Source organism: Mauremys reevesii, linkage group 1 (genome assembly GCF_016161935.1).
Source record: "Mauremys reevesii isolate NIE-2019 linkage group 1, ASM1616193v1, whole genome shotgun sequence".
NCBI classification, from domain to species: Eukaryota; Metazoa; Chordata; order Testudines; family Geoemydidae; genus Mauremys; species Mauremys reevesii.
The window spans coordinates 10,377,637-10,402,851 of record NC_052623.1 but is presented as its reverse complement, the minus strand read 5'-3'; the positions used below and the strand labels follow the sequence as shown (position 1 = coordinate 10,402,851).

Here is a 25,215-nt window from a genome sequence, read left to right as displayed (position 1 = left end):
TGCAGAGCTGGGCCCTGGTAAGAGCTGCCCAGGGACCCAGAACCACTGCAAGGATCCCCAGACCCTCCACCTGCTCTGGACAGGAGCCTGGGGGCTCAAGAGAAGCCCCCTGCCTGTGTCCCCACCCCCCAAGATGTACAACGTAGGGAAGGAGGCGAGTCTGGGGCTCCTGGGGTAGCTCTTACTACTGCCCGGCTCTGGCCTGGCTGGGGGTGGAGTATAGGTAGCCAGGCTGTCATCAGGTATTCTGGGAGCATTGCCTCCACGAGCATGGCAGCATAGGCCCCTGGTTTGTGCTGGCTTTCACGCATCATGCGCTCTCTATCTGCCTCAGTGACCCTCCTCAGGGTGATCTTGCTTGGCGACTCCTGCATTTAATTAGGGGAAGTAGTGTAATGTTAGTATTGGGAATGCTTCACTTTTCTTTTGCATAACAATAAGCGTTGGTTTACAGCCACGTGGTGGAGGCTGCAGAGGGGCAGCATACAGGGATCTTTCCCGGGGACAGCCACGAGGGGGTGGAACAGGGGCAGAGTTTATGCTTTCCGGATTGCCTGCAGCAGGAGGGCACTGCTATACATTAAGTTTTAAGCAGCCTAAAGTCTGCGGCTTACCATGCCTGGCTGCTCCACGGATTCTGCTGTCCTGAACCGCTTGTCTGATCTCCAGTGCAAGACCACAGGCAATGAATGCGAAGGCCGAAAATTCGAACTTGTCCTGAGTGCGCATGAGATAGGTGCCGTGCATGGTCTTGTTCACAGAGACAGACTAGACTGTGTTCATTGTTCGCAAAAATGTATCTTTGCAAGGAATTCACTCCCTTTTTCCCATCACACAGCTGCAACTGTCTCCCGACCTGCCCCAGCATCCGCCTCACAGAGGCTGGCACAGATTAGGCGGCGAAAGAAAAAGACACGGAACGAGATGTTCGCTGAACTTATGGGCTGCTCCCGAGCCGAGGAGGCCCAGCAGAGCCAGTGGAGGGAGAACCTCTCTCAGTACCAGCGCTCACACAGTGAACGGGAGGAGAGGTGGCGTGAGGAAGACAAGCAGGCGACTCAAACGCTGCTTGGACTAATGAGGGAGCAAACGGACACGCTCCGGCGCCTTGTGGATGTTCTGAAGGACCGCAGGCAGGAGCAGAGAGCCCCCCTGAACTGTATCTGCAACCGCCCTCCCCCGCCACAAAGTCCCATACCCCCCTCACCCAAAATAACAAGAAGGAGGGGTGCCAGGGGCCGTGAAAACTGTCACTGCACCCCAGCAGAGTGCTCAATTACCCAAAAGCTCTCATTCCCTAAATTTTGAGAAGTCCTTCCCTTCCTGACTCGCCCAAGCCCCAATCCCAGTTTCATCCCCTAACTGTCTAGTTGATTATTAAAAATACGTTGCTGTTAATTACTGTTTCCGTCATGTTTTTGTACAGAAGACTGTGTTTGAAGGGGGGGGGGAAGGGGGTTGGTAATTGCATAGGACAGTCACCTTTACCAGGATACAGACACGGGGGCAGGATCAGCAGCAGGTCACACACACAGTGCAGTCAGTAGGCACCCTGGTCGGTATGGGAGGTGGTTTTCATGTTCTGTGTGGGTGGGGGGTATGTGACTTTGTAGCGGGGGAGGGCAGTTACAGATCTTATGCAGCGGTCCTTGTCCTGGACCACAGAGCCACGCAGCAGGGGAATCTGTAACCCTCCTCCCCCGCCACAAGGTCACATAGCCCCCGCACACAGAGTCCCAAAAAGGAGGGATGGCAGGGTCCGTTGAAACAACCAGTCTGGCACTGCGGACCGCTCTAGGAGCAGAAGCATGGATTTTATTTTTACACGTGTGTTGGAAGGGGGGAAACGGGGTGAACAGGGTATGTAACTGCAGGATAGTCAACAGTAACTGGGTAAAGAAACAGGGGCAGGTTCAGCTTCTCTGTAAAGAAACTGAATAGTCACAGGTCACGCTGCTCGCTGAGGAACCTAGCTTTCAAAGCCTCCCGGATGCACAGCGCTTCCCGCTGGGCTTTTCTAATCGCACGGCTGTCTGGCTGAGCATAATCAGCAGCCAGGCGATTTGCCTCAACCTCCCATCCTGCCATAAAGGTCTCCCCCTTGCTCTCACAGAGATTGTGGAGCACACAGCAAGCTGCAATAACAATGGGGATATTGGTTTCGCTGAGATCCGAGCGAGTCAGTAAGCTCCTCCATCTCCCCTTGAGAGGTCCGAAAGCACACTCCACCACCATTCTGCACTTGCTAAGCCGGTAGTTGAAGAGCTCCTTGTCACTGTCCAGGGCGCCTGTATAGGGCTTCATGAGCCAGGGCATTAGCGGGTAGGCTGGGTCCCCGAGGATCACTGTAGGCATCTCCACATCCCCAACACTTACTTTGTGTTCCGGGAAGAAACTACCTTCCTGCAGGCGTCTAAACAGACCAGAGTTCCTGAACACACGCGCATCATGAACCTTGCCCGGCCATCCGACGTTGATGTTGGTAAAACGTCCCCTATGGTGCTTGCAGCACCATTGAAAAGTAGCCCTTTCTGTTAATATATTGGCTGGCCTGGTGGGCCGGTCCCAGGATAGGGATGTGAGTTCCATCTATAGCCCCACCGCAGTTTGGGAATCCCATCGCGGCGAAGCCATCTATGACGACCTGGACGTTTCCCAGGGTCACTACCTTTGAGAGCAGTAGCTCAACAATCGCGTGGGCTACTTGCATCACAGCAACCCCCACGGTAGATTTGCCCACGCCAAAGTGGTTCGCTGCTGACCGGTAGCTGTCTGGCGTTGCAAGTTTCCAGAGGGCTATGGCCACTCGCTTCTGCACACTCAGGGCTGCTCGCATCCGGGTGTCCTTGCACTTCAGGGCAGGGGACAACAAGTCACACAGTTCAAGGAAAGTGCCCTTACGCATGCGAAAGTTTCGCAGCCACTGTGATTCATCCCAGACCTGCAGCACTATGCGGTCCCACCAGTCCGTGCTTGTTTCCCGGGCCCAGAATCGCCGTTCCGCAGCATGAACATGACCCATTGCCACCATGATCTCCACGGCGCGGGATCCTGTGCTCTGTGAGAGGTCTGTGCCACTCTGACACTTCATGTCCTCACCGTGCTGCCGGAGCCTCCTCGCCCGATTTCTCAGCAGCTGACTGTGGAAGAGGTGGACGATAAGTTGCGAGGAGTTGACAACGGCCATAAGTGCAGCGATGATCGCAGCGGGCTCCATGCTCGCAGTGCTGCGGCATCCGCTCTGTCACTCACCAGAAAAGTGCGCAAACTGATTGCCCGCCGGCGGGAGTGACGGTTGAATGACGACAGTTACCCAAGACCACCCTCGACACATATTTTCCCCAGCAGGCATTGGGGGCTCTACCCAGAATTCCAATGGGCAGCGGGGACTGCGGGAACTGTGGGAGAGCTGCCCACAGTCCACCGCTTCCAATGTCAACGCTTGCCCCGTTAGTGTGGACTCACAAAGTCGAATTAGAGTCCTTAGTGTGGATACACAAATTCGACTTTGTAAGGTCGATTCCACAAATTCGAGTTAAGTTGAATCGAACTACTCTTGTAGTGTAGACATACCCTTAGAGACTAACACATTTATTTGGGCATAAGATGTGTGGGCTAAAACGTACTGTGTTTGTCACTCCATGCAGCTGATGCATCTCATAACATAAGAAGTGGACGACACCAAATGAAATTAATAGGCAGCAGGTTTAAAATAAATAAAAGGATGTATTTCTTCACACAGCGCACAGTCAACCTGTGGAACTCCTTGCCAGAGGATGTTGTGAAGGCCAAGACTATAACAGGGTTCAAAAAAGAACTAGATAAATTCATGGAGGGTAGGTCCATCAGTGTCTATTAGCAGGATGGGCAGAGATGGTGTCCCCAGCCTCTGTTTGCCATAATCTGGGAATGGGCAAGAGGTGATTATTACCTGGTTTGTTCATTCCCTCTGGGCTACCTGGCATTGGCCACTGTTGGAAGATACTCTTGGAAGATACTGGGCTAAATCAATCTTTGGCCTGACCCAGTATGGCTATTTGTATGTTCTTTTTTTCTCACTGTAAGTGTTAGAAAGAGCAGCCCCATGCTGTGGGGTGTTCCAAAGGCTCCGAGTGCCAGAAGCTGGGAGCAAACCACAGGGGCTGATCACTAGATAATTGCTTTGTTCTGTTAGTTCCCTCTGCAGTATCTGCACAAGCCACTCTCAGAAGACAGGACACTGAGCTAGATGGACCTCTGGTACGATCCAATATGGCCGTTCTTATGTCCTTAAATTGTTCCACTGATGGATGAGGTCCTGCAGCATGAGGACAGAGGCTCCTGCGTTGCACTAGAACTGGGCTGGAAAACCGAGAATTTTCCCCCCACGAAAAGTTTTGACTCAAACTGAAATGATTCCTTTTCATTCACTTTTTAGGGGTCAGTTTTCATAGAAAATGGATCCTTTTTCTCTGAAAGCTCAGCTGCCATGATGCTGCCCAGCTGCAGCTGCCCGGATGCCCAACAGAAATTGAAGGCTTTTCATTTTACTTTCCCTTATAACATAAATGAAGGTTGCACTGACGGAGTCTATGGCTGCACTCTGGGTATGGAAAGGTTGAAACCTCTCGACCAGTGTATGGCTGATGTATTGTGCCCCTCAGCTCTCTGTGCACCCCCTCAACCTGTTCAATGCCCCTTAAGCAGATCCAGTGAGTGGTGGCTATTGTGACAGACCCTGGTAGCACATCTCTGATGAACCTGTGCTACCAGGGAGCTGGGGAGCTAAAGAAGCATCTGAGAAGGCACAGATATTGTGGGTGTGTGGGCCTTGCTCACAGTGGATCACTGAGGTCTGGGTATAACTTTGGAGACCCCTGGATCCTGTGGTCCTGTGTTATGCCTCAGGGAGAAGGGAAGGGACCACCCCTCCTGGAACGATCCGAGGGAAATGTGCATATAGGGAGCTTGGTAGAATCTCCCTACCCTAACCTGCACCCTGGGTTTGTAATGCAGGACAGGGGGCCGCTGGGGAGAAATCTTGTCCTATCTTATTATTATTATTATTATTATTATTATTATTATTATTATTATTATTACAGTGAGATCACATTTGTGAAAGCATCATCGTTATCACTCGGCTGCCCCCGAGGTAGCCATGTGACTAATCTGAACCATAGGAATAGTGATGACAAGCCCAGATTCCAGAAATAGATCCTGCAGCAGGGCTTGCACTGCAGTCCAGTTGGGTAGGATCACCAGAAATCCCCTGTGATTTGCCCTCCTGCAGTTTGCCATTGGCAGTGATGGGGTTAGAGCCGGTGCACACTAAGCAAGAAGTTGAGGTTCCCTAATGGCCAAGTGGCGCCCTAGGGAATGTGCAAACATCCTTCATAAACACAGTTCCCTCCCTGTCTGAACAGATGCTGCCTGCTGCCTGTGCAACCTGTCTGATGACTCCTTGTCCTTTAGGGGTGAAGATCTCTGGTGTCAGTGGCTCCCCTTCTAGCAGGAATTGCGTATGTTGGTGAGTTTCACTATCTTTACAATGTGAAGTGAAAGGTAAAGGCTGCAAGCTGTTTAAATTTGAAGATGTTCTGTGCCACCGCAGCGAATTCAGCTCAGTAACAGGGACAGGAGGACAGGCAGCACTAGGTAGCTTGGGAACCCCTCCCCTGCATGTGCCCATAGTCCTCAGTGTGTTATTTAAGCTACAGAGAAATCTGAGCTTGGGGTGTTAAACCCTGAAGCCCTGAGTCAGGATTTCTAAAGGGGTCCCAATTACAGGGGTGCCATGTGCTCTGGGCCCGATCCTGCCAGGGGCTGTGTGAGAGAAGACCCCATGGAATATCAGTAACTAGTTCACAAATCTCCTCAGTTTTATTTCCTCCTGGAAATTTTAATCAGCAAATGCATTTTTAAAAGTCTTATTCTCTGGCTCGATTGTGAGTGCAGGAATTCAGAGCTGTGTTTCTCTGTGGTAGCAGGTCCAAGAGGGCATATTTCTGTTTCCTGATTGGCAGAGGGCTCCAACCTTTTTACCCTGTACAGACACCTCAGAGTTACAGGGCTATTGGCATCCCTGTGCCCTCTCTGCTCTCCAAGTGCCAGATGTCAGGCCTTGTACCCTGCCCTATCATAGCATGGAATCCCGCGATGCTCCCACCCTCAGACTGGGCCCTGGGCTATAGCACACTGCGGGTTAACTGTACCTGCTAAGCAGGTCTGAGTGGGTTCGTCACCTGTGGCTCTTCCCTCTAGGAATCTGTGATTAGTGGTGAGATGAGTGACCAGTCAGCCTTCTTGAACTAAAGTACTGTTTAATCTGAACTTTAGGAATAAAGTGTAACATGGGCAGAGGCGGCTCTAGGAATTGCGCCGCCCCAAGCAGGGCAGCACGCCGCGGGGGGTGCTCTGGCGGTCGCCGGTCCCGCGGCTCCGGTGGACCTCCTGCAGGCATGCCTGCGGATGCTCCACCGAAGCCGCGGGACCAGCGGACCCTCCGCAGGCATATCTGCGCGAGGTCCACTGGAGCCGCCTGCCGGCCTCCCGTGGCACGCCGCCCCAAGCACGCGCTTGGCGCACTGGGGTCTGGAGCCGGCCCTGAACATGGGAGAATAAGAGGGTTTTCAAAGAACAGTCTGTACATGTCTCTGACCCCCAAGCCCTCCCACAGTGATGGAATTCCAGGAAGGCTGAGTCCCTTCAAACTTCTGCAGCAGTATCTGTGAGTGTCAGTCCAAAGAGCTTCTCAGCAACAGCTGCCCAGCTCTGCACAGGCTCCCAGCGCTGGCAAAACAAGTTGTGTAACATGCCCAGAGCCTGAAAAGACACTACCCAGCTTGTAGCTCTGGTGTGATCCCTCAACCTCCCTGAATTGCTGACTGAGCGATGGCTTTTCTTGAGCTGTTGTTTCCCGGCCTGCTTGTTTTCCTGCTGTCTGCTATTAAACTAAGATGAGCCATAATACAGCCATAACATAAACATTCCCAAAGCTAACTCAATATAGTTAACATCCCCAGAACTGGGTTTTACATACACATTCATTATGGCAGCTCAGCTCAATGTCTGTCACAATGCTGTTCCCAGATGCCACGGATTTTACGAATACAGGACATAGTGAAAGAGCGAGCGAGAGAGAGAGAACAATGGATTATTTTCATGTGGGAAATGAAGTTCAATTTCCATGTATATACTCATTCATTTGACTTTTAAATCCACTTCCTGCAAACCCTTATCATGGCTGAGTAGCAGGTGCTGGGGTTACTATGTACTAGAAAGTGAGAGCTCAGGGAATAAATATTTTACATACTGACCCCAATGCCTGTTACCACTCCGGATACAGGCTGCGGAGCTACTAGACTTTTGTTTGCTGACAAGGGTTGAGACACTGTGATCTTTTCAGGTTCTGAAGAAATCCAGATGACAGACGCTACATTTTAAGTCCCACTCTAACCTGAAAAATCATCTCTGAAAGAAGATCAGAGGGGTTGATAAATGTGTGCTAAAGTACAAATACAAATTTTACAAACCAAACATTCATGTCATACCTGTATATCTAAAGCAAGAAGCAGAGTTGTTGGAATCTCTACAGGAAGGAGCAGCAGTAACTTAATTGCTTAATGGCATTTGCTTTAGAAGGTATTTCAAAAACACTCCAAATATTATAGATCTGACACGTGCATCCGATGAAGTGGGTATTCACGCAGGAAAGTTCATGCTCCAATACGTCTGTTAGTCTATAAGGTGCCACAGGACTCTTTGCTACTCCAAATACTGTGTGAAATGGGTTTGAGCTATTAACTCTTTGTTCAGGGAACAGTTGCATGAATCTGTCTCCTGATAATTTACCAGGAGCTGTTTCTAATGCTTACATTCAGGGTTATGAATACAATCCCCCTGCAACACCAGTGGAAGACTTTCCAAAACTTCCTGAGAGAACAGAATCGCTGGTCTGTGTTCAGCAAAGAGTAGCGCTGAGGTGCAGGAAAGGGGAGTGTAATAATTGTGTCTAATTTACACCCATCACCTATTACACCAGCATAACTGATGTAACTTGCACACTGAAGTGACTATTAGTGCAAACCTACTGTTTGCACTATTCACACATCTGTGATGCCAACCCCTCCCCCATCCAGCTGAAGTAACTCTCTGTATCAGTGTGTAACTTGTCAGATATCTACAGACCCTGGCATGGATAGAGGATGAAGGACCTGTGAGGATGAAGAGAAGCCTGAAGGGAAATTCTTGTATGTCAACGTGTATCACTGGGAGTATTTGTTAAGGGAAAATTAATAGAGTTCATTTCTAATTTAATTTACACATGTAAACAATGAGTGATGCAATAAAGGTCCAATATTACTGAATTTTAAAAAGAACTCCACAGGTGATCCTGGCAATTACAGGCCTGTAACTCTGACTTCAGTACCGGGCTAACTGGTTGAAACTATAATAAAGAACAATATTGTCAGACATGTAGATGAACATAATTTGATGAGGAAGAGTCAACATGGTTTTAGTAAAGGGAAATCATGCCTCACCAATCTACTAGAATTCTTTGAGGGGAGTCAACAAGCATGCGGACAAAGGGAATCCAGTGCATATAATGTACTTAGATTTTCAGAAAGTCTTTGACGAGATCCCTCACCAAAGACTCTTACACAAAGTAAGCTGCTATGGGATAAGGGGGAAGGTCCTTTCATGGACTGGTAAATGGTTAAAAGATAGGAAACAAAGGGTATGTATAAATGGTCAGTTTTCAGAATGGAGAGTAAACAGTGGTTTCCCCCAGGGGTCTGTTCTGGGACCAGTCTTAGTCAACATATTCATAAAAGATCTGGAAAAAGGGGTAAACAGTGAGGTGGCAAAATTTGCAGATGATACAAAATTACTAAAGATATTTAAGACACAGGGAGACTGTGAAGAGTTACAAAAGGATCTCTCACAACTGGGTGACTGGGTAACAAAATGGCAGAGGAAATTTAATGTTGATAAATGCAAAGTAATGCACATTGGAAAACATAATCCCAACTATACATATAAAATAATGGGGTCTAAATTAGCTATTACCACTCAAGAAAGAGATCATGGAGTCCCTGTGGATAGTTCCCTGAAAATGCCCACTCAATGTACAGCGGCAGTCAAAAAAGCAAACAGAATTTTGGGAATAATTAAGAAAAGAATAGATAATAGGACAGAAAATATCATGTTACCTCTATATAAATCCATGGTACACCCAGATTTTGAATAGTGTGTGCAGATGTGGTCGCCCTCTCTCAAAAAAGATATATTTGAATTGGAAAAGGTTCAGAAAAGGGCAACAAAAATGATTAGGGGTGTGGAACGGCTTCCGTATGAGGAAAGATTAATAAGACTGGGACTTTTCAGCTTGGAAAAGAGATGGCTAAGGGGAGATATAATTGAGGTCTATAAAATCATGACTGGTGTAGAGAAAGTAGATAAGGAAGTGTTGTTTACTATTTCTCATAACACAAGAACTAGGGGTCACCAAATGAAATTAATAGGCAGCAGGTTTAAAACAAATAAAAGGAAGTATTTCTTCACACAGCACACAGTCAACTTGAGGAACTCCTTGCTGGAGGATGGTGTGAAGCTTGAACTATAACAGAGTTCGAAAAAGAACTAGATAAATTCATGGAGGATAGGTTCATCAATGGCTATTAGCCAGGATGGGCAGGGATGGTGTCCCTAGCCTCTGTTTGCCAGAAGCTGGGAATGAACATCAGGGGATGGATCACTTGATGATTCCCTGTTCTGTTCATTCCTTCTGGGGCAGCTGGCATTGGCCACTGTCAGAGGACAGGATACTGGGCTAGATGGACCTTTGGTCTGACCCAGTAGGGCCATTCTTATGTTATTATGTTCTTAATTAAGAAACTCATCCTAAGAATTTATCCCTTGTACTGCAAGGAGGCAGTAACATAACTTGAACTCTCTGGAGAGGAGAAAGTAAAAAATGTATATAATGAGGCAGTGAAATGCATTTATAAATAGCTTCAATGCAGGAGAGATAAATACAATGACCGTTTTCACCATGCATATCCCATGTGTTTAAACATGACATGATACAATGGGCTACACTCGGAAGCGGAGGGCCAGAAAGGGTATCTGCGGGAAGGTCATAGTTGTAAAATTACACAGTGTTCAAGTAGCCTGTGGAACTACCTGCCACAATATATCAATGGTGCCAAGACCTTAGCAAGATTCAAAGATGGACTGGAAGTTTATATGGGTAACCAGAAAATCCAATTACAGTAGGGAGAATTTAAAAAAAATAGTCTTGGAGGAGCTCTAAACCTTCCTGATTTACACCACAAAGTATGTCTAATGAGTGGGTGTCATGGGGGCATTTTCCCTGGGAGTAGGTTATCTTATAGGTGTGTATTGGAGGATTTCTTCCACGTTTCTCTGATTCATATGGAACTGTCCACTGGATACTGGTTTAGAATGACTGCAGGTCTGATCCAGTCTGGCAATGCCTGTGTTTTTATTGGTGCTGCAAATCCAGGACTATGTTTTTGCTGATCTTCCTTGAGCTCCCGGGAGTCTCTAGACTTGCACTGATAGCAGAAAGATGTCTTATTATATATAATTAAATATCATCCTTGTCTTTTTCCTTTCAGGAAGGAAAGTTCAAAACTCCTCTGACCTGCCCAGTACATTATGTCAGCTGTCAATGACACAAACTTCAACTCTGCAGTGTTCCTTCTCACTGGGATACCTGGGCAGGAAGACGTCTATCTCTGGATCTCTATCCCCTTTTGCTTAGTGTATGTTATTTCAATAGTAGGAAATTCAGTCATTCTGTTCATTATAAAAACAGATCCAAACCTCCATGAGCCCATGTACATTTTCCTTTCCATGTTGGCTGTCACAGACCTTGGCTTATTGATAGCCACCATACCGACGATACTGGGCATATTCTTGTTTAACTCTAAGGAGATCAGCGTTGATGCGTGTTTTGCCCAGCTCTTCTTCATCCACTCCCTTCAGTGCATTGAATCCTCTGTGCTCTTGTTGATGGCATTTGACCGCTTCGTTGCGATCTGTAACCCGCTGAGATATGCTGCCATCTTAACCCTACAGAGAATAGTCAAGATGGGACTGGTGTTTGTGCTAAGATCCGTGGCCCTAATATTCCCACTCCCCTTTCTCCTTAAACGGTACCAATACTGTCGAGCCAATATCCTCTCTCATTCCTACTGCCTGCACCAGGAAGTCATGAAAATGGCTTGTTCGGACATCACAGTGAACAACATCTATGGCTTGTCTGTTGCAATTTCAACGATGGGTTTGGACTCGCTGCTCATTTTCCTCTCTTATGTGATGATCCTCAAAACAGTGCTGAGCATCGCATCCCATGCAGAGTGCCTCAGGGCCCTGAACACCTGTGTCTCCCACCTCTGTGCCGTCCTGCTCTTCTATATACCAGAGATTGGGCTGGCTCTGATACATAGATTCGGGAATAACTCTTCTCACTTGCTTCAGATTATCCTGGGCTACGTCTACCGGCTGGTTCCTCCCCTGATACATCCAATCGTGTACAGCGTGAAAAGCAAACACCTTCGTGCGAGGATAATCAGAGTGTTCATCAAGTGAAGGGTCAGTTCAATCTGTAACATATTTAACAGTACAACACCCCGTGCGGCAGGTCCATGCCACTAACTCCACTGGGCAGATCCCAAGACCAGAAGGCACCACTGTGATCACCTAGTCCGACCCCCTGCACAGCACAGGCCAGAGACCTGCCCCACGATAACTCCTAGAGCAGAGCTGTTAGAACAACCTCCTGCCCTGATTTAACAATTGTCAGCGATGGAAAATCTACTATGGCCCTTGGTAAATTGTTCCAGTGGTTAATTACCCTCATTGTTAAAAAAATTACACCTTAGTTCCAGTCTGAATGTGTCTAGGTGCAGCTTCCAGCCATTGGATCCTGTTATAACTTTTTCTGCTAGACTGAAGGGCCCATTGTTAAACTTTTGTTCCCCATTCAGGTACTTACAGACTGTGATCAAGTCACCCCTTTACCTTCTCTTCGTTAAGCTAAATAGATTGAGCTCTTTGAATCTATCACTCTAAGGCAGGTTTTCTAATCATTTAATCATTCTCTGGGCTCTTCTCTGACCCCTCCACAATTTGTCAACATCCTTCTTGAACTGTAGCCACCAGAACTGGACACAGGATCCCAGCAATGGTCACAGTAGGGCCAAACACAGAGGTAAAATAACCTCTCTGCTCCTGCTCGAGATTCGCCTGGTTGTACATCCCGTATTGCTCTAGCTTTTTCATCAGTAGTGTTGCACTGGGAGCTCATGTTCAGCTGACTATGACCCCCAAGTCTTTTTCAGAGTCACTACTTCCCAGGGGTGGGTCCCCCATCCAGTAAGGATGGCCTGTGTCCCTTGTTCCTACATGGAAACCTCTGCATTGAGCTGTATTAAAACACATTACTAAGGCATCAAGTGAGTTGCTCAAGGTCATAGAATAAGTCTGTGGAAGAGCCTGGAACTGAAGCCAGTTCTTCTGAGTCCCAGGTTAGCACTTTAACCATTGTCCCATCCTTCCTCTCTGGGGCTAGTGGCAGGCAAGGGGGCAGCTGGAAATTCAGCATACTGTGATTACCAGAAACTCAGGGAATTATACTCCTTTGACATCACTAAACAAGAACCCAAGAATAATTCTTATTTCCAGACAATAACGCTGAGCCGTGCTTTCTTCTGATTCTATTGAGAGACAAATCCATTGGACAGGGCATGACGCAGGGTCATAGTGTACAAGAAACTCCACATGAGCTGTCGGTGTGACACAAAATGGGCTAATGTGACCCACAAGGACATAGGCCTGGAGGGACCTCCTCAGTCAGTGAGCCCAGCCCCTGCTACTGCAGGTGACGTCTGGTGCATAAGCCTATGTCAGCAGGGTATGAATGAGTTCTCCCCTGACAGCAGACTGGGAGCGGGCGAGACTTCGGGAGTAAACTGTATTTCTATGAGCACACATACTCTGCCTAAATATCCAGCAGATAGAGCGGTGTTCCTCAAAGTGATCAACTCTGGCTGGTGTTCAGTTCCAAATCACTGTAGTATTGAATTCAGGGGATAGTGAAATGTTATTAGTGTTGTTGTTGCAGAACTGTGCTTAACCTGTCCCAAATGACATCGTCACACTCATCTGAAAGGGCCCCACTAAGCCAGGGGCTCGAATGCCAGAACTCTGTGATGGTAAAAGGGGTGGGGACAGGTTTAACCTAAGTGTCCCCAGTCTTACTTAACCTCTTTCTCCCCACTGTTCAAAGATAGAGCTAAATAGGTTCCATTAGGAGCCTTTTGTTATTTTAAGTGCTGAAATGAGAGCTGAAATAGCTTGTGGTGGGACAGCATTTCTGCCCAGCCTCCTACAAGCTGAAAATATCTATGAGCCACCAATCACTAAGAAACTGACCTGCAGAGGTCACAGCATAGAGGTAAGTGGCAGCAGAAGGGAACTGACAGTCCCTGGTGGCTGCGGGAGCAGAGCAAGCGGATGGTGCAGAAGCCAGCAGAGAGGAACAACGGCTCAGGGGCATGGAAGTGTGGCTGGTGGGGCAGCCAGCCAGAGCAAGTGCTCAGATGGTGGAGCAAGCAAGGTGTGTTCTTCCCCGGGTGGGAGGTGAACTTGCACAGATGCACCCTGGATCCTCACTGACCAAGGACAACCACAGTGACTGTGGTGGGGTGAGGTGAGGGAGCAGAGTGGGGCACAGAAAAGGAACTTTTGGTTGAAGAACTCAAGAACATGAGGCAGAAGACGCTGCCCCTCCCACTCTGGGGTGGGTGTCCTGCTCACAGCTTTATGTTTATGAATCCTGCTTGTGGCATTTTCCCAAGTTAATGCTGGGTTACGTCTCATTAAAAGTTTCTTTTCTTCACTCCGACTCTGTGTTTGCGAGAGGGAAATAATTGCCTCTTAGAGGCTCCCAGTGTGGTATGTAATTTTCCCAGGTTACTGAGTCAGGGTGCGATCCAGTTCCTTGTTGTATTATTGAAAAGGAACCCCGTGGATATTGAACCCAGCCCTGGTTGCTGCTGACTCCAACTGCCATAAGGGTTACATGTAGCTAGGTGTTGATATCAGGTCAATCAATGTAGCATTTGAGTGGCTGACTGCCCAGGGAGTCTCCCTTCCAAATATTAATCAGGCCTGCTCCTATTTAGCTGATGAAATTACAGCCTGAGCTGCATTATGGCAGGAAAAAGCCTGAACCAGCACACTGCCTTTTAACCAAGACCACACTTCGTTCATCACTTTAGCTGTGTCTGATTGGACAGCATCTCTTCGCCCTAAAGAGGTGGGAGACTAGCACAAGAATACTATTTTAGGGCCTTTTCTTTCTCCAGCGGAAGGATTCAAACCAAGTCACAGAATAGAGCTTGAAGCTGCAGAAATGCGTTTCATGACACAGGAAGTGCCAAACTGGATCAGACCATGGGGCTGTCCAATCTACAAGGTGTTAGTGTCCAACAGCAGCCAGTAGAAGTTGCTTCGAGGAAAGTGAAAGAAACCCTGCAACGAACAATTATACAAGGCTTTTCCCACAAGGAAGCATCTTGTTTGCCCTCACCAGCGAGCAGCTGGCTTGTATCTTGAGACCCAGGTTTATAACCCTTCTAAGCAACAACCAACTTTAGCAGTGAGGCCAGCTGCAGATTAGCAAAATGCAAGAAAGGATTAGGCATATCTCAAACTCTTGGTCTTACAGATTTATTGGCAGGGAGTTCTATTTTCTCCACACTACCCATAACTTTATAGACCTCTATCATACACTCCCTTGGTCGTCTCTTTTCCAACTTGAAGAATTCCAGTCTTTTTAATCTCTTTTCATATGGAAGATTCTCGGTACCCCTAAACATTTTTGTTGCCTTTCTCTGTACTGTTTCCAATTGAAATATTTTTGAGATGGGGCAACCAGAACTGCACGAGTATTCAAGGTGTTGGTGTACCATGTATTTATATAGAGGCAACTGTAGATACCAGAACTGGAAGCAATATTCCAACAGGGGTTGCACCAGTGCCAAATACAGAGGTAAAATAACCTCTTCACTTCTACTTGACATTCCCCTGGTTGTACATCCCGGATTGCACTAGCTTTTTCAGCCATAGTGTTGCACTCGGAGCTCATGTCCCGCTGATTATCCATTATGACCCCCAAGTCTTTTTCAGTGTCACTGTTTTCCAGCATTGGGTCCCCCACCTGGTAAGGAGGGCCGGCATCCCTTCTTCCAAGATGTACACCTTTACACTAAGCTGTATTAAAACACACATTTCTAAGGCATAGAAGGACTAAGTGAGTTACCCAAGGTCGCAGAAAGTATTTGTGGAAGAGCCTGAAACTGAAGCCAGTTGTTCTGAGTCCCTGGCTCACACTTTAACCCCTGAACTATCCTTTAACTCTGGGGCTAATGGCTGAGCAGGGTAAAGCTAGCAGTTAAGCATACTGAGATGACCAGAAACTCAGAGAAATCAAGTCCCATGACATCACTACACAGGAACATAAGATCAATGCCTTTTCCAGATAATTACACTGAGTTATGCTTTCTCCTGAATCTACTAAGGGACAAATCCATTGGCCAGGGCCAAGAAGAGAGTCATAGCAGACAAGCAAATCCACATGAGCTCCAAGTGTGTCTTCCTCCTCTGTCGTTTCCAACTTACTGCTGGCTGAATAAACAGGGGTGCAGTGAGCAGACATACGGAAGATCGAGAGCTGACTTGATGACAGTGGACAAGCCCTTTCACAGGGATGAAATAGCTACATACAGGCTCCTTAATTTAGCAGGGAAAGGTATAACAAGAACTAATAGCTGGAAACTGAAACCAGACAAATTAAATTTGGAAATGAGGCACACATTTTTAACAGTGAGGGTGCTTAACCAGTGGAACAAACAGCCAAGGAAGGTGGTGGATTCTCCTGATATCTCCAAACCAAGACTGGATGCCTTCCTGGAAGGTACATTTTAGATGAGCACAAATTATGCGGTAGTCAAGCACAAGTCACTGAGATGAATATGGGGGTAACTGGGTTAAATTCAGCATCTTGTGCTATACAGGATGTCAAACTATGTCAGTTGTTATCTAACTTATTTGATCATACCCCCTTCTTTGTGTCTGTCATAGCTGATGCTCCTCTCACCACATAAGTATATATATATACAGATATATGCAGGGGCAGGGCTTCAACTGAATCCATTTCAGTTTCTTTGTTTTTCATTTGAGGGTTTTTTTGGTTTGTGAATGAGCCTGTAATCCATTGGAATAAGAGCAAAAGCAAAACTGTGATTGTGGTCTCTGCTTACAATGAAATGTGCCCAACACGCCATAGAAAACAAATCCGTGAGAAAATGGCTTTAAAATAAAAGGCAGCTGTCATATGTCTATACTTATCTATCTCACATTTCACAACAAGCAAAGTTAGACAGGCTTTGCTCTCGATATATAGAGACAGACTGCCCCAATTTACATTCTTTTGGGAAGCCCCTGCTTGACCCATCACTTCCCGCTAAGCCCTGCTCCCTGCTCCTCCATTTCCCCAAGGCTCTGCCCCAGGCCAGGCCAGAGCTAGGCTGCGGTAAGAGCTACCCAGGGAACCCAGGCGTCTATGGGGAGCCCCTGACTCTTGCCCTTACTTGGATTGTATATCCTGGGTGCAGGAACATAGCCTAGTGGTTTCTCTCGGGCCTCCAAGTGCCCTGTCCAAGGCAGATGGAGGGCCTGGGACTCCTCACAGTGGCACTGGTTGCTTGGGCAGCTCTTACCAAGGTCTGGCTCTGGCTTCCAGCATGGAGAGAGGACAGAGCCTCAGGTAAAAAGGAGAAGCAGGGAGTGGAAACTTGGGGGAAGAGATAGGACAGAGCGAGGGGCCTCTGGGGAAGAGGATTCAGGATGGAATAGTGGGCCGTGGCCCATGTTTTTCATCTCCCATGTCACCGGTGCACTGACAATTGTTAAATCAGGGCAGGAGGTTGTTCTAACAGCTCTGCTTTAGGAGTTATCGTGGGGTAGGTCTCTGGCCTGTGCTGTGCAGGGGGTCGGACTAGGTGATCACAGTGGTGCCTTCTGGTCTTGGGATCTGCCCAGTGGAGTTAGTGGTATGGACCTGCCGCACGGGGTGTTGTACTGTTAAATATGTTACAGATTGAACTGACCCTTCACTTGATGTGCTCAGACGCTACAGTAATTGGGGCCAGAGCTAAGTGCCTTACAGAGATTTCAGCTCTGTGTGCCCCATAAGGACAGTCTGGAGCACTGGGTGGAGATCCCAACACCCCTCGGTGATGAGGCCTGTCATCAGCACAGCCCCCTTTGACGAGGGAGTTCTGGGCCCCTCCCGCAGCTCAGCAGTAAGAGGGGGAATCAGGACTCGCTTTCAAAGAGCAAAGGATCTGGAGAGCGTTTCCTGGCTGAACGTAGCCTTGCTGGGGGGTCCCCTCGGTCTGATCCTGACCCCCTCCCACTCCATGAACAATGAGATATACTCTAGTGCTGGACGAAGTGTATAAGGAAGTGTTATTTACCCCTTCACAAGTGCCAGTGAAGTTAATAGGCAGCCGGTTTAAAACAAACAAAAGAAAGTACTTTTCCACACAATGCACAGTCAGCCTGAGGAACTCATTACCAGGGGATGTTGTGAAGGCCAAAAGCATAACTGGTCCAAAAAAGAACTAAATTAAGTTCGTGGAGTATAGATCCATCAATAGCTATTAGCCAAGATGGTCAGAGACACAACCCCATGCTCTGGGTGTCCCTAAACCTCCAACTGCCAGAAGCTGAGAGCAGACAATGGGGGATGGATCACTTGATAATTGCCCTGTTTTGTTCGTTCCCTCTGAAGTATCTGTATGGGTCACCATCAGAAGACAGGACACTGGGCTAGATGGACCATTGGTCTGACCCAATATGGCCGTTCTTATGGTCTTAAATAGCACCACTGAGGGTTGGGCTGCTGCAGACGAGCTGGTGTAGCCCCAGCCTAGCAGACGTTCAGGAGCTGGTCAGTGTGGGAGGCTGAGGCAGGGCTAGTGCTGCCACCTAGGGGTGAGGTCCTGAGCACGAAGGACAGAGGCTCATGGTTTGATCTAGAGCTGGGCTGGAAAATGCAGTTTCCCCCCACCCACACTCCAAAATATTTTGACCCAAACTGAAATGTTTCCTTTTTCATTCACTTTTTGAGGTGAGTTTTCATAGAAAACAGATCATTCTCTGAAACTTCAGTTGATATGATGCTGTCCAGCTGCAGCTCCCTGGATCTCCAAGGGAAATTGGAGGCTTTTCATCTGCATTTCCCTTGTAATGTAAATGAAAGTTTTACTGATGGAGTCTATGGGTATGGAAAGGTCAAAACCTCCCGACCAGTCTATGGCTGTAGTATTGTGCCCATCAGCTACTGTAACCAGCCCTCCCATTTCTGTGCAGTCCCCTGCACCTTGTACAACGTCACTTCAGCAGATCCTGCGGGCAGTGGCTATTGTGACAGGCCCTGGTAGCCCATCTCTGATGAGCCTGTGCTAGCAGGGAACTGGAGAGGGTTGTAGAGCAGATCCTGACTCCCTTTTCATTCCTTAGGAAGAAGGGAAGGGACCTTCCTCCCCGGAATGATCAGAGGGAAATTTCCATGTAGGGATCTTGTGGAATCTCCCTTCCCTGCCCTCCATCCGGGGTTTGTAATGCAGGAAAGGGGGCTGCCGGGGAGAAATCTGGTCCTATATTATTATTATTATTATTATTCTATTTTATATTACTTCAGAAAAATCACAGCTGTGACAGCGTCATCATTACCACTCGGCTGCCCTCGTGGTAGCCATGAGATTAATCAGAACGATATGAACACTGATGACAAGCCTGGATTCCAGGAATAGATTCTGTAGCAGTCCAGTTGGGTAGGATCACCAGGCATCCCCTGTGATTTGCCCTCCTGCAGTTTGCCATTGGCCGTGACGGGTTTAAAGCTGGTGCACACTTAACCAAGCAGCAGACATTCCCTGATGGCCAAGTGGCCCCCAAGGGAATGTGCAGACATGATTCATAAAGACAGTTGCCTCCCTGTCTGAACAGACACTGCCTGCTGCCCTGCAACCTCTCCGACAGTTCCTTGTCCTTTAGGGTGAAGACCTCTGCTGTCAGCGGCTCCCCTCTAGCAGGAATTGGGTATGTTGAGATATGAAGTGAAGGGTAAAAGCTGCAGGCTTTTTCCATTTGCAGCTGTTCTGTGCAGTAGAGGACTCAGCTGGGCTGTTGGGGTGACTCAGTGATGGGGCTGGAGGGCAGGCAGTGCTAGGTAGCTTGGGGACCCGTCCACTACATCTGCCCATGCTCCATGGGGTGCTATTCAAGCTACACACAAATCTGACATGCAAAGCGAGCTTGGAGTGTTAAAACCCCGATGCCCGGAGTCAGGATTTCTCAAGGGCTCCCATTTCTAGGGGTGCCGTGTGCTCTGGGCCCAATCCTGCCAGTGGCTGAGCGAGAGAAAAAGCCATAGAATATCAGTGACTTGTTCCCAAATTGTCACAGGTTTATATGGTCCTGGAAATTTAATCAGCAGATGCATTTTAAAAGATTTTATTCTCTAACTTAATCATGAAGGCAGGAATTCAGAGCTGATTGATCTGTGGCAACAGATCTGGTGAGGCATATGTCTATTTCCTGATTGTCTGAGGGCTCCAGCCTTTTTCCAGTTAGATACCCCTCAGAGTTACAGAGCTACCAGCATCTCTGCTCCCCCTCTGGTCTCTGAGTGCCAGATGTCAGGCCTTCTAGCCGTCCCTGTGATGGGGCTGAATCCCTCCATTCTTCAACCCTCAGATGGGGCCCTGGGCTACTGCACACTGCTTGATTGCCCAGCAGGTCCGATTGCATTCGGCACATGTGGTTATTCCCTCTGGGATTCTGTGAGTAGTGGTGAGATGAGTGACATGCCAGTCTTCTTGACCCAAAATACCCTTTAATATGAACAGGAGGAATAAAGTGTAACATGGGAGAATTGAAGGGTTTTCAAACAACAATCTGTCTCTGACCCCAAGCCCTCCCACTCTGATAGGGACACAGGCAGGCCCAGGCCCTTCTGATGTCCCAAGCACTCTCTGTGCCTGTCAGTTTGAAGAGCTTCTCAGCAACAGCTGCCCCAGCTCTGGACAGACTCACAGAACTGGCAAAACAAGCTGTGTAACGTGGAAGCCCGGGAATAGGCTCTTCCCAGCTTGTAGCTCCGGTGTTGTCTCTCGTCCTTCCTGGGGTGGCTACTGAGTGAAGGCTTTCGTTGCGCTGTTGCTTCCCTTCCTGCTTGTTTTCCAGCCGCCTGCTATTAAACGAAGAAGAGCCACACTGGTTTCACCCAATACAGCCATAACATAAACATTCGAGAAGTGAACCCAATAGAGCTATACAGGAAACATCCCAAGAATTGGGCTTAACACACATTCACTATGGCAGCTCAGCTCCATGTCTGTCCCAGTGCCATTCCCGGTGCTACGGATTTTATGAATACAGGATAGAGATAGTGAGAGAGAGAGAGTCACTACTTTCATGTGTGAAATGAAGTTCAATTTCCATGAATACTCACGTATTTGATATGAAATCCACTTCCTGCAAACCCTCATCGTGCCTGAATAATAGGTGATAGGGTCACTATGTACTGGAGAGTGAGAACTCGGAATGAATATTTTCTATACTGATCCCAATTCCTGTAACCACTCCGGATACAGGCTGCAAACTGACAGAACTGAACCTGAGAGGAACCAGTCAGCTATTAACCCAGGGACAGAGGAGCTACTAGATTTTTGTTTCCTGACAAGTGGTTGACTGATGCTTGAGATGCTGGGATCTTTTCAGGTTATGAACGAATCCAGGTGACAGATGCTACATTTTAAGTCCCACTGCAACCTGAGAAATCATCTGTGAAAGCAGATCAGAGGGGAAAGAATGGGTTCACATGTATGTACTAAAGTACAGATGTGTAAATGTTTTCCAAAACTTCCCATTGTAATACAAATATTACAAACCAAACTTTCATGACATGCCTGTATATCAAAAGCCATCAGCAGAGTTGTTGGAATTTCTACAGGCAGGAGCAGTGGTAACTTAAGTGCTTAATGGCTTTTGCTTTAGAAAGTATTTACGAAGAACTCCACATACTGTTTGCAATGGGTTTGTGGTATTAACTCTTTGATCAGTGAATAGCTGTATGATACTCTCTCCTAGTAACTGACCAGAAGTTATTTCTAACACTTATATTCAGGGTCATGAATTCAATAACTCTGTAATACCTGTGCAAGAGTTTCCAAAATGTCACAAGAGACCAGAACCACTGGTCTGTTTCAGCAAACAGTAGAGCAGAGGTGGAAGAAAGGGGTGTGTAATCGTGTTTGTATATCAGTAACACCTATCACATGTTATACGAGCATAACTAAAGTAACTTGCACATTCAACTGGATATTAGTGCAAACCTAGTATTTGCAATATGCACCCATTTGTGACGTAAGCGCCTCCCCTGCCCAGCTGAAGTAAGTGTCTGTTTTAGCTTGTAACTAGCCAGATATCAACAGACCCTTGCAAGGGGAGAGGATGAAGATCCTGTGAGGATGAAGGATGATTGAACTCTCTGGATTCAGTCAAAGCTGGCCAGGGAAAGCACTTCAGCTTCTCTTGGAGGGATGCTTGGGGATTAGCACACATATTGAATTTACACATATAAATCTGGAGTGACGCAGCTAAAATCAATGTTATTGAATTAAGCACCTGACCCTAAGAGTTTCTCCCACATACTGCAAAGAGGAAGTGGAAAAATTTGAACTCTCAGGAATGGAGAAAATAAAAAATAATAACTATAATGATGTAATGAAACACTTTTATAAATAGCTTCAATGCAGGGCAGATAAATAAAATGACCGTTTTCACCATGCACTTGCCATGTGTTAAAACACGTCATGATTCAATGGGCCACACTCAGAAGCAGAGGGCCAGAAAGGGTGTCTGTGGGAAAGTCACAACTGTAAAATCACACAGTGTTCAAATAGCCTATGGAACTCCAAGCCACAAGATATGAAGGATGCCAAGAGCTTGGCAGGATTCAAAGAGGGCCTGGACCTTTATATGGGTAACCAGAAAATTCAATTACAGTAGTGAAGATTGTTTTAAATAAAGACTTGGAATTGCTCTAAACTCTTCCTGATTTACACCACAGCATATGTCTGAGTAGTGGGTCTCAGGGGTAACTTTCCCTGGGAGCAGGATATCTTATAGCTGCCCATTGAAGGGCTTCTTCCACCTTCCTCTGAAACATCTGGAACTGACCACTGGATACTGGGTTAGATGGACTGCAGGTCTGACCAACTCTGGCAATGCCTGTGTAAATCCAAGACTATGTTTTTGCTGATCTTCCTTGAGCTCCTGGAAGTCTTGCACTGAGAGCAGAATGATGTCTTGTTAAATATCATCTAGTCTCCTGTTCTTTCTCCTTTCAGGAAGGAAAGTACAGAACTCCTCGGAACTGCCTAGTACATTATGTCTGCTGTCAATGACACTAAATTCAATTCTGCAGTGTTCCTCCTCACCGGGATACCTGGGCTGGAAGACGTCCATCTCTGGATCTTTATCCCCTTCTGTTTAATGTATGGTATTTCTATAGTAGGAAATGCACTCATTCTGTTCATTATAAAAACAGATCCAAGCCTCCATGAGCCCATGTACATTTTCCTTTCCATGTTGGCCGTCACAGACCTTGCCTTATCGATAGCCACCATGCCGACGACACTGGGCATATTCTTGTTTAACTCTAGGGAGATCAGCCTTGATGCCTGTTTTGCCCAGCTGTTCTTCATCCACTCGCTTACAAAAATTGAATCCTCTGTGCTCTTGTTGATGGCCTTTGACCGCTTCATTGCGATCCGTAACCCGCTGAGATATGCTTCCATCTTAACCCTGCCAAGAATAGCCAAGATGGGACTGGTGTTTGTGCTAAGAGGGGTGGCTGTAATACTCCCACTCCCCTTTCTCCTGAAACAATTCAGATACTGTCGATCCAATGTCCTCTCCCATTCCTACTGCCTGCACCAGGATGTCATGAAGATGGCTTGTTCGGACATCAGAGTCAACTACATCTACGGCTTGTTTCTTACATTCTTCACGGTGGGGTTGGACTCGCTGCTCATCTTTCTCTCTTATGTGATGATCCTCAAAACAGTGCTGAGCATCACGTCCCACGCGGAGTGCTTCAGGGCCCTGAACACCTGTGTCTCCCACCTCTGCGCTGTCCTACTTTTTTATACACCAGAGATCGGCCTTTCTGTGATACACAGATTTGGGAATAGTTCTTCTCACTTGCTTCAGAGTCTTCTGAGCTACATAGCCCTGCTGGTCCCGCCCCTGATGAACCCAATCGTGTACAGCGTGAAAACCAAACATCTTCGTGTGAGGATAATCAGGGCATTCGTCAAGTGAAGGGTCAGTTCATCACCCGGCTCCAGCGTGGTTATGTGGGAGATGAAATATACGGGCCAGCTATTCCATCCTGGACATTTACATCTGAGACAACATGAGCTTCTGACCTCCACTCAGTAGAGAGAGGTTCAGACAGGTTCTAAGGCCTGGAGCAATGGGAGAGGGTTTGGTGAGGGAGGACAGGGCACTGGGGGAAGGAGAACAAGGCAGGCAGCAGCATTTACAAAGTGACTGTGTTTGTCCATAGCCAGGGGACCGGTGGGATTTTGGCCCATAATGAGCTGTATCGGTGGCTGCTCCGACCTCAGAATTCCTGTTGATACAATCAATAAAAAACAAGGGATGTGAATGTTGTTTCTGATTACACTTGGTCTGTCACTGACCTGTCTTTGGTTAAACATTCTTGGGCCTTGAAAAAAAGCTGTAGAGCTGTTTTGCAGTCCCAGTACAGGCCCTTCCTGAGCACTCTGGGTGCTATGTGATCCATTAGGGCTGCAGCAGCTGTGGACAGGGGCTATTCAAGGGGCACGGATACCCACCCTCCCCTACACCCTCAGCCAGGTGCTTGTGATGGAGTCATGTCAGAGATGTGATTAACACAGGAGCCCCAGGAGAAGCCATTCAGGAAGCCCCTCCCCCATTGATGGCTGTGCACACTGCACATATGCTGAGCCCACCCCAATCCAACTGTAATGCCCCTGAGGCAGAGCAGAGCTGCGTGTCTGAGGGAGGGTCTGACACACAGGAATCCTGGCAAGAGACTCAGGCCCAGATTCCCTCTCTGTCCCTCCATTTGTGCTGCCCCAGCTGCTTGCAAAGAGGTAGAAACAGGCCTCAGCTCCCCCACAGAGGCCCAGCTACCTACTATCCCAGCCCAGACCATTCAGTGTGGAGTGACCATCTTTTCAAAAGGCAAAAGCAGGACACATGCAGGAGCCCCATCCCCTCTGTGACCCTGCCCCTGCCCCTCTTGTTCCACCTTAAGGCCCTACATCCTACTAATCTTCTTCCTCCAAGGCACCTCCCTCTGCCCCATATCTTCCCCCAAGACCCTGCTCCTTCTCTTTCCACGAGGCTCCGGCCCGTCTCCAGTCCAGAAGCCAGTGTGCAGAGCTGGGCCATGATAAGGGCTGCCCAGGGACCCAGAACCACTGCAACGATCCCCAGACCCTCCACCTGCTCTGGACAGGAGCCTGGGGGGCTCAAGAGAAGCCCCCTGCCTGTGTCCCCACCCCTCAAGATGTACAACTCAAGGAAGGAGGCGAGTCTGGGGCTACCCACAGGAGCTTGGGCTCCTGGGGTAGCTCTTACTACTGCCCGGCTCTGGCCTGGCTGGGGGTGGAGTATCAGGGGAAGTGGAGGAGCAGGGGACAGGTCCTAGTGGGAAGAGATGGGGCAGGGACGGGGCCTCAGGGGAAGAGATGGGGCAGAGGTCAGCCCAACCCCTAGGCTGCTCTAAACTCTGCTGTGGCAGGGGAAGAACAGGCCAGAGAATCAAACCCCTGTAATTGGCTCCTTGCATCTCTGCTCTCTGCACCACAGAGGGGAGCTCTGCTGGCACAGCAGAGAATCCACCCAGGCCTGTCACCGCTCAGATGGCTGGAAGGCTGGGCCTGTGGTCTGGCACTGCTCTGTGACTCAAGGCATCTGGGTTTAATTCCCTTGTTGTGTGTGACCATGGGCAAGCCATTGGCTGCCTCTGAGCCTCTGCACAGGTGGATAATAGCCCTGCCGTGCCTCACA

At 48.0% G+C, this 25,215-nt stretch overlaps 2 protein-coding genes across 3 annotated transcripts; both read left to right on the top strand.

Annotated features, from left to right (window-relative positions):
- The first annotated feature begins 5,442 nt into the window (after positions 1-5,442).
- Positions 5,443-23,472, top strand: LOC120371461 (olfactory receptor 51G2-like). Of its 2 annotated transcripts, none has more exons than XM_039487242.1 (2): positions 5,443-5,506; positions 22,497-23,472. In XM_039487242.1, the coding sequence occupies exon 2, from the start codon at positions 22,537-22,539 to the stop codon at positions 23,470-23,472; it is 936 nt and encodes a 311-aa protein (XP_039343176.1). In that variant the 5' UTR covers positions 5,443-5,506; positions 22,497-22,536. The 2 variants fall into 2 exon arrangements, with proteins under 2 accessions (XP_039343176.1, XP_039343178.1); XM_039487244.1 differs by lacking the exon at positions 5,443-5,506 and adding an exon at positions 21,639-21,655 and having other exon boundaries at positions 22,494-23,472.
- On the top strand, positions 10,630-11,598 carry LOC120371475 (olfactory receptor 51G2-like). Its single transcript, XM_039487254.1, has one exon. It carries the CDS (start codon positions 10,663-10,665, stop codon positions 11,596-11,598), a length of 936 nt encoding a protein of 311 aa, XP_039343188.1. The 5' UTR covers positions 10,630-10,662.
- Positions 23,473-25,215: the final 1,743 nt, after the last annotated feature.

Coding starts and splice junctions, on each gene's coding strand:
- LOC120371461 (XM_039487242.1), top strand. CDS start 22,537: ATGTCTGCTGTCAATGACACTAAATTCAATTCTGCAGTGTTCCTCCTC.
- LOC120371475 (XM_039487254.1), top strand. CDS start 10,663: ATGTCAGCTGTCAATGACACAAACTTCAACTCTGCAGTGTTCCTTCTC.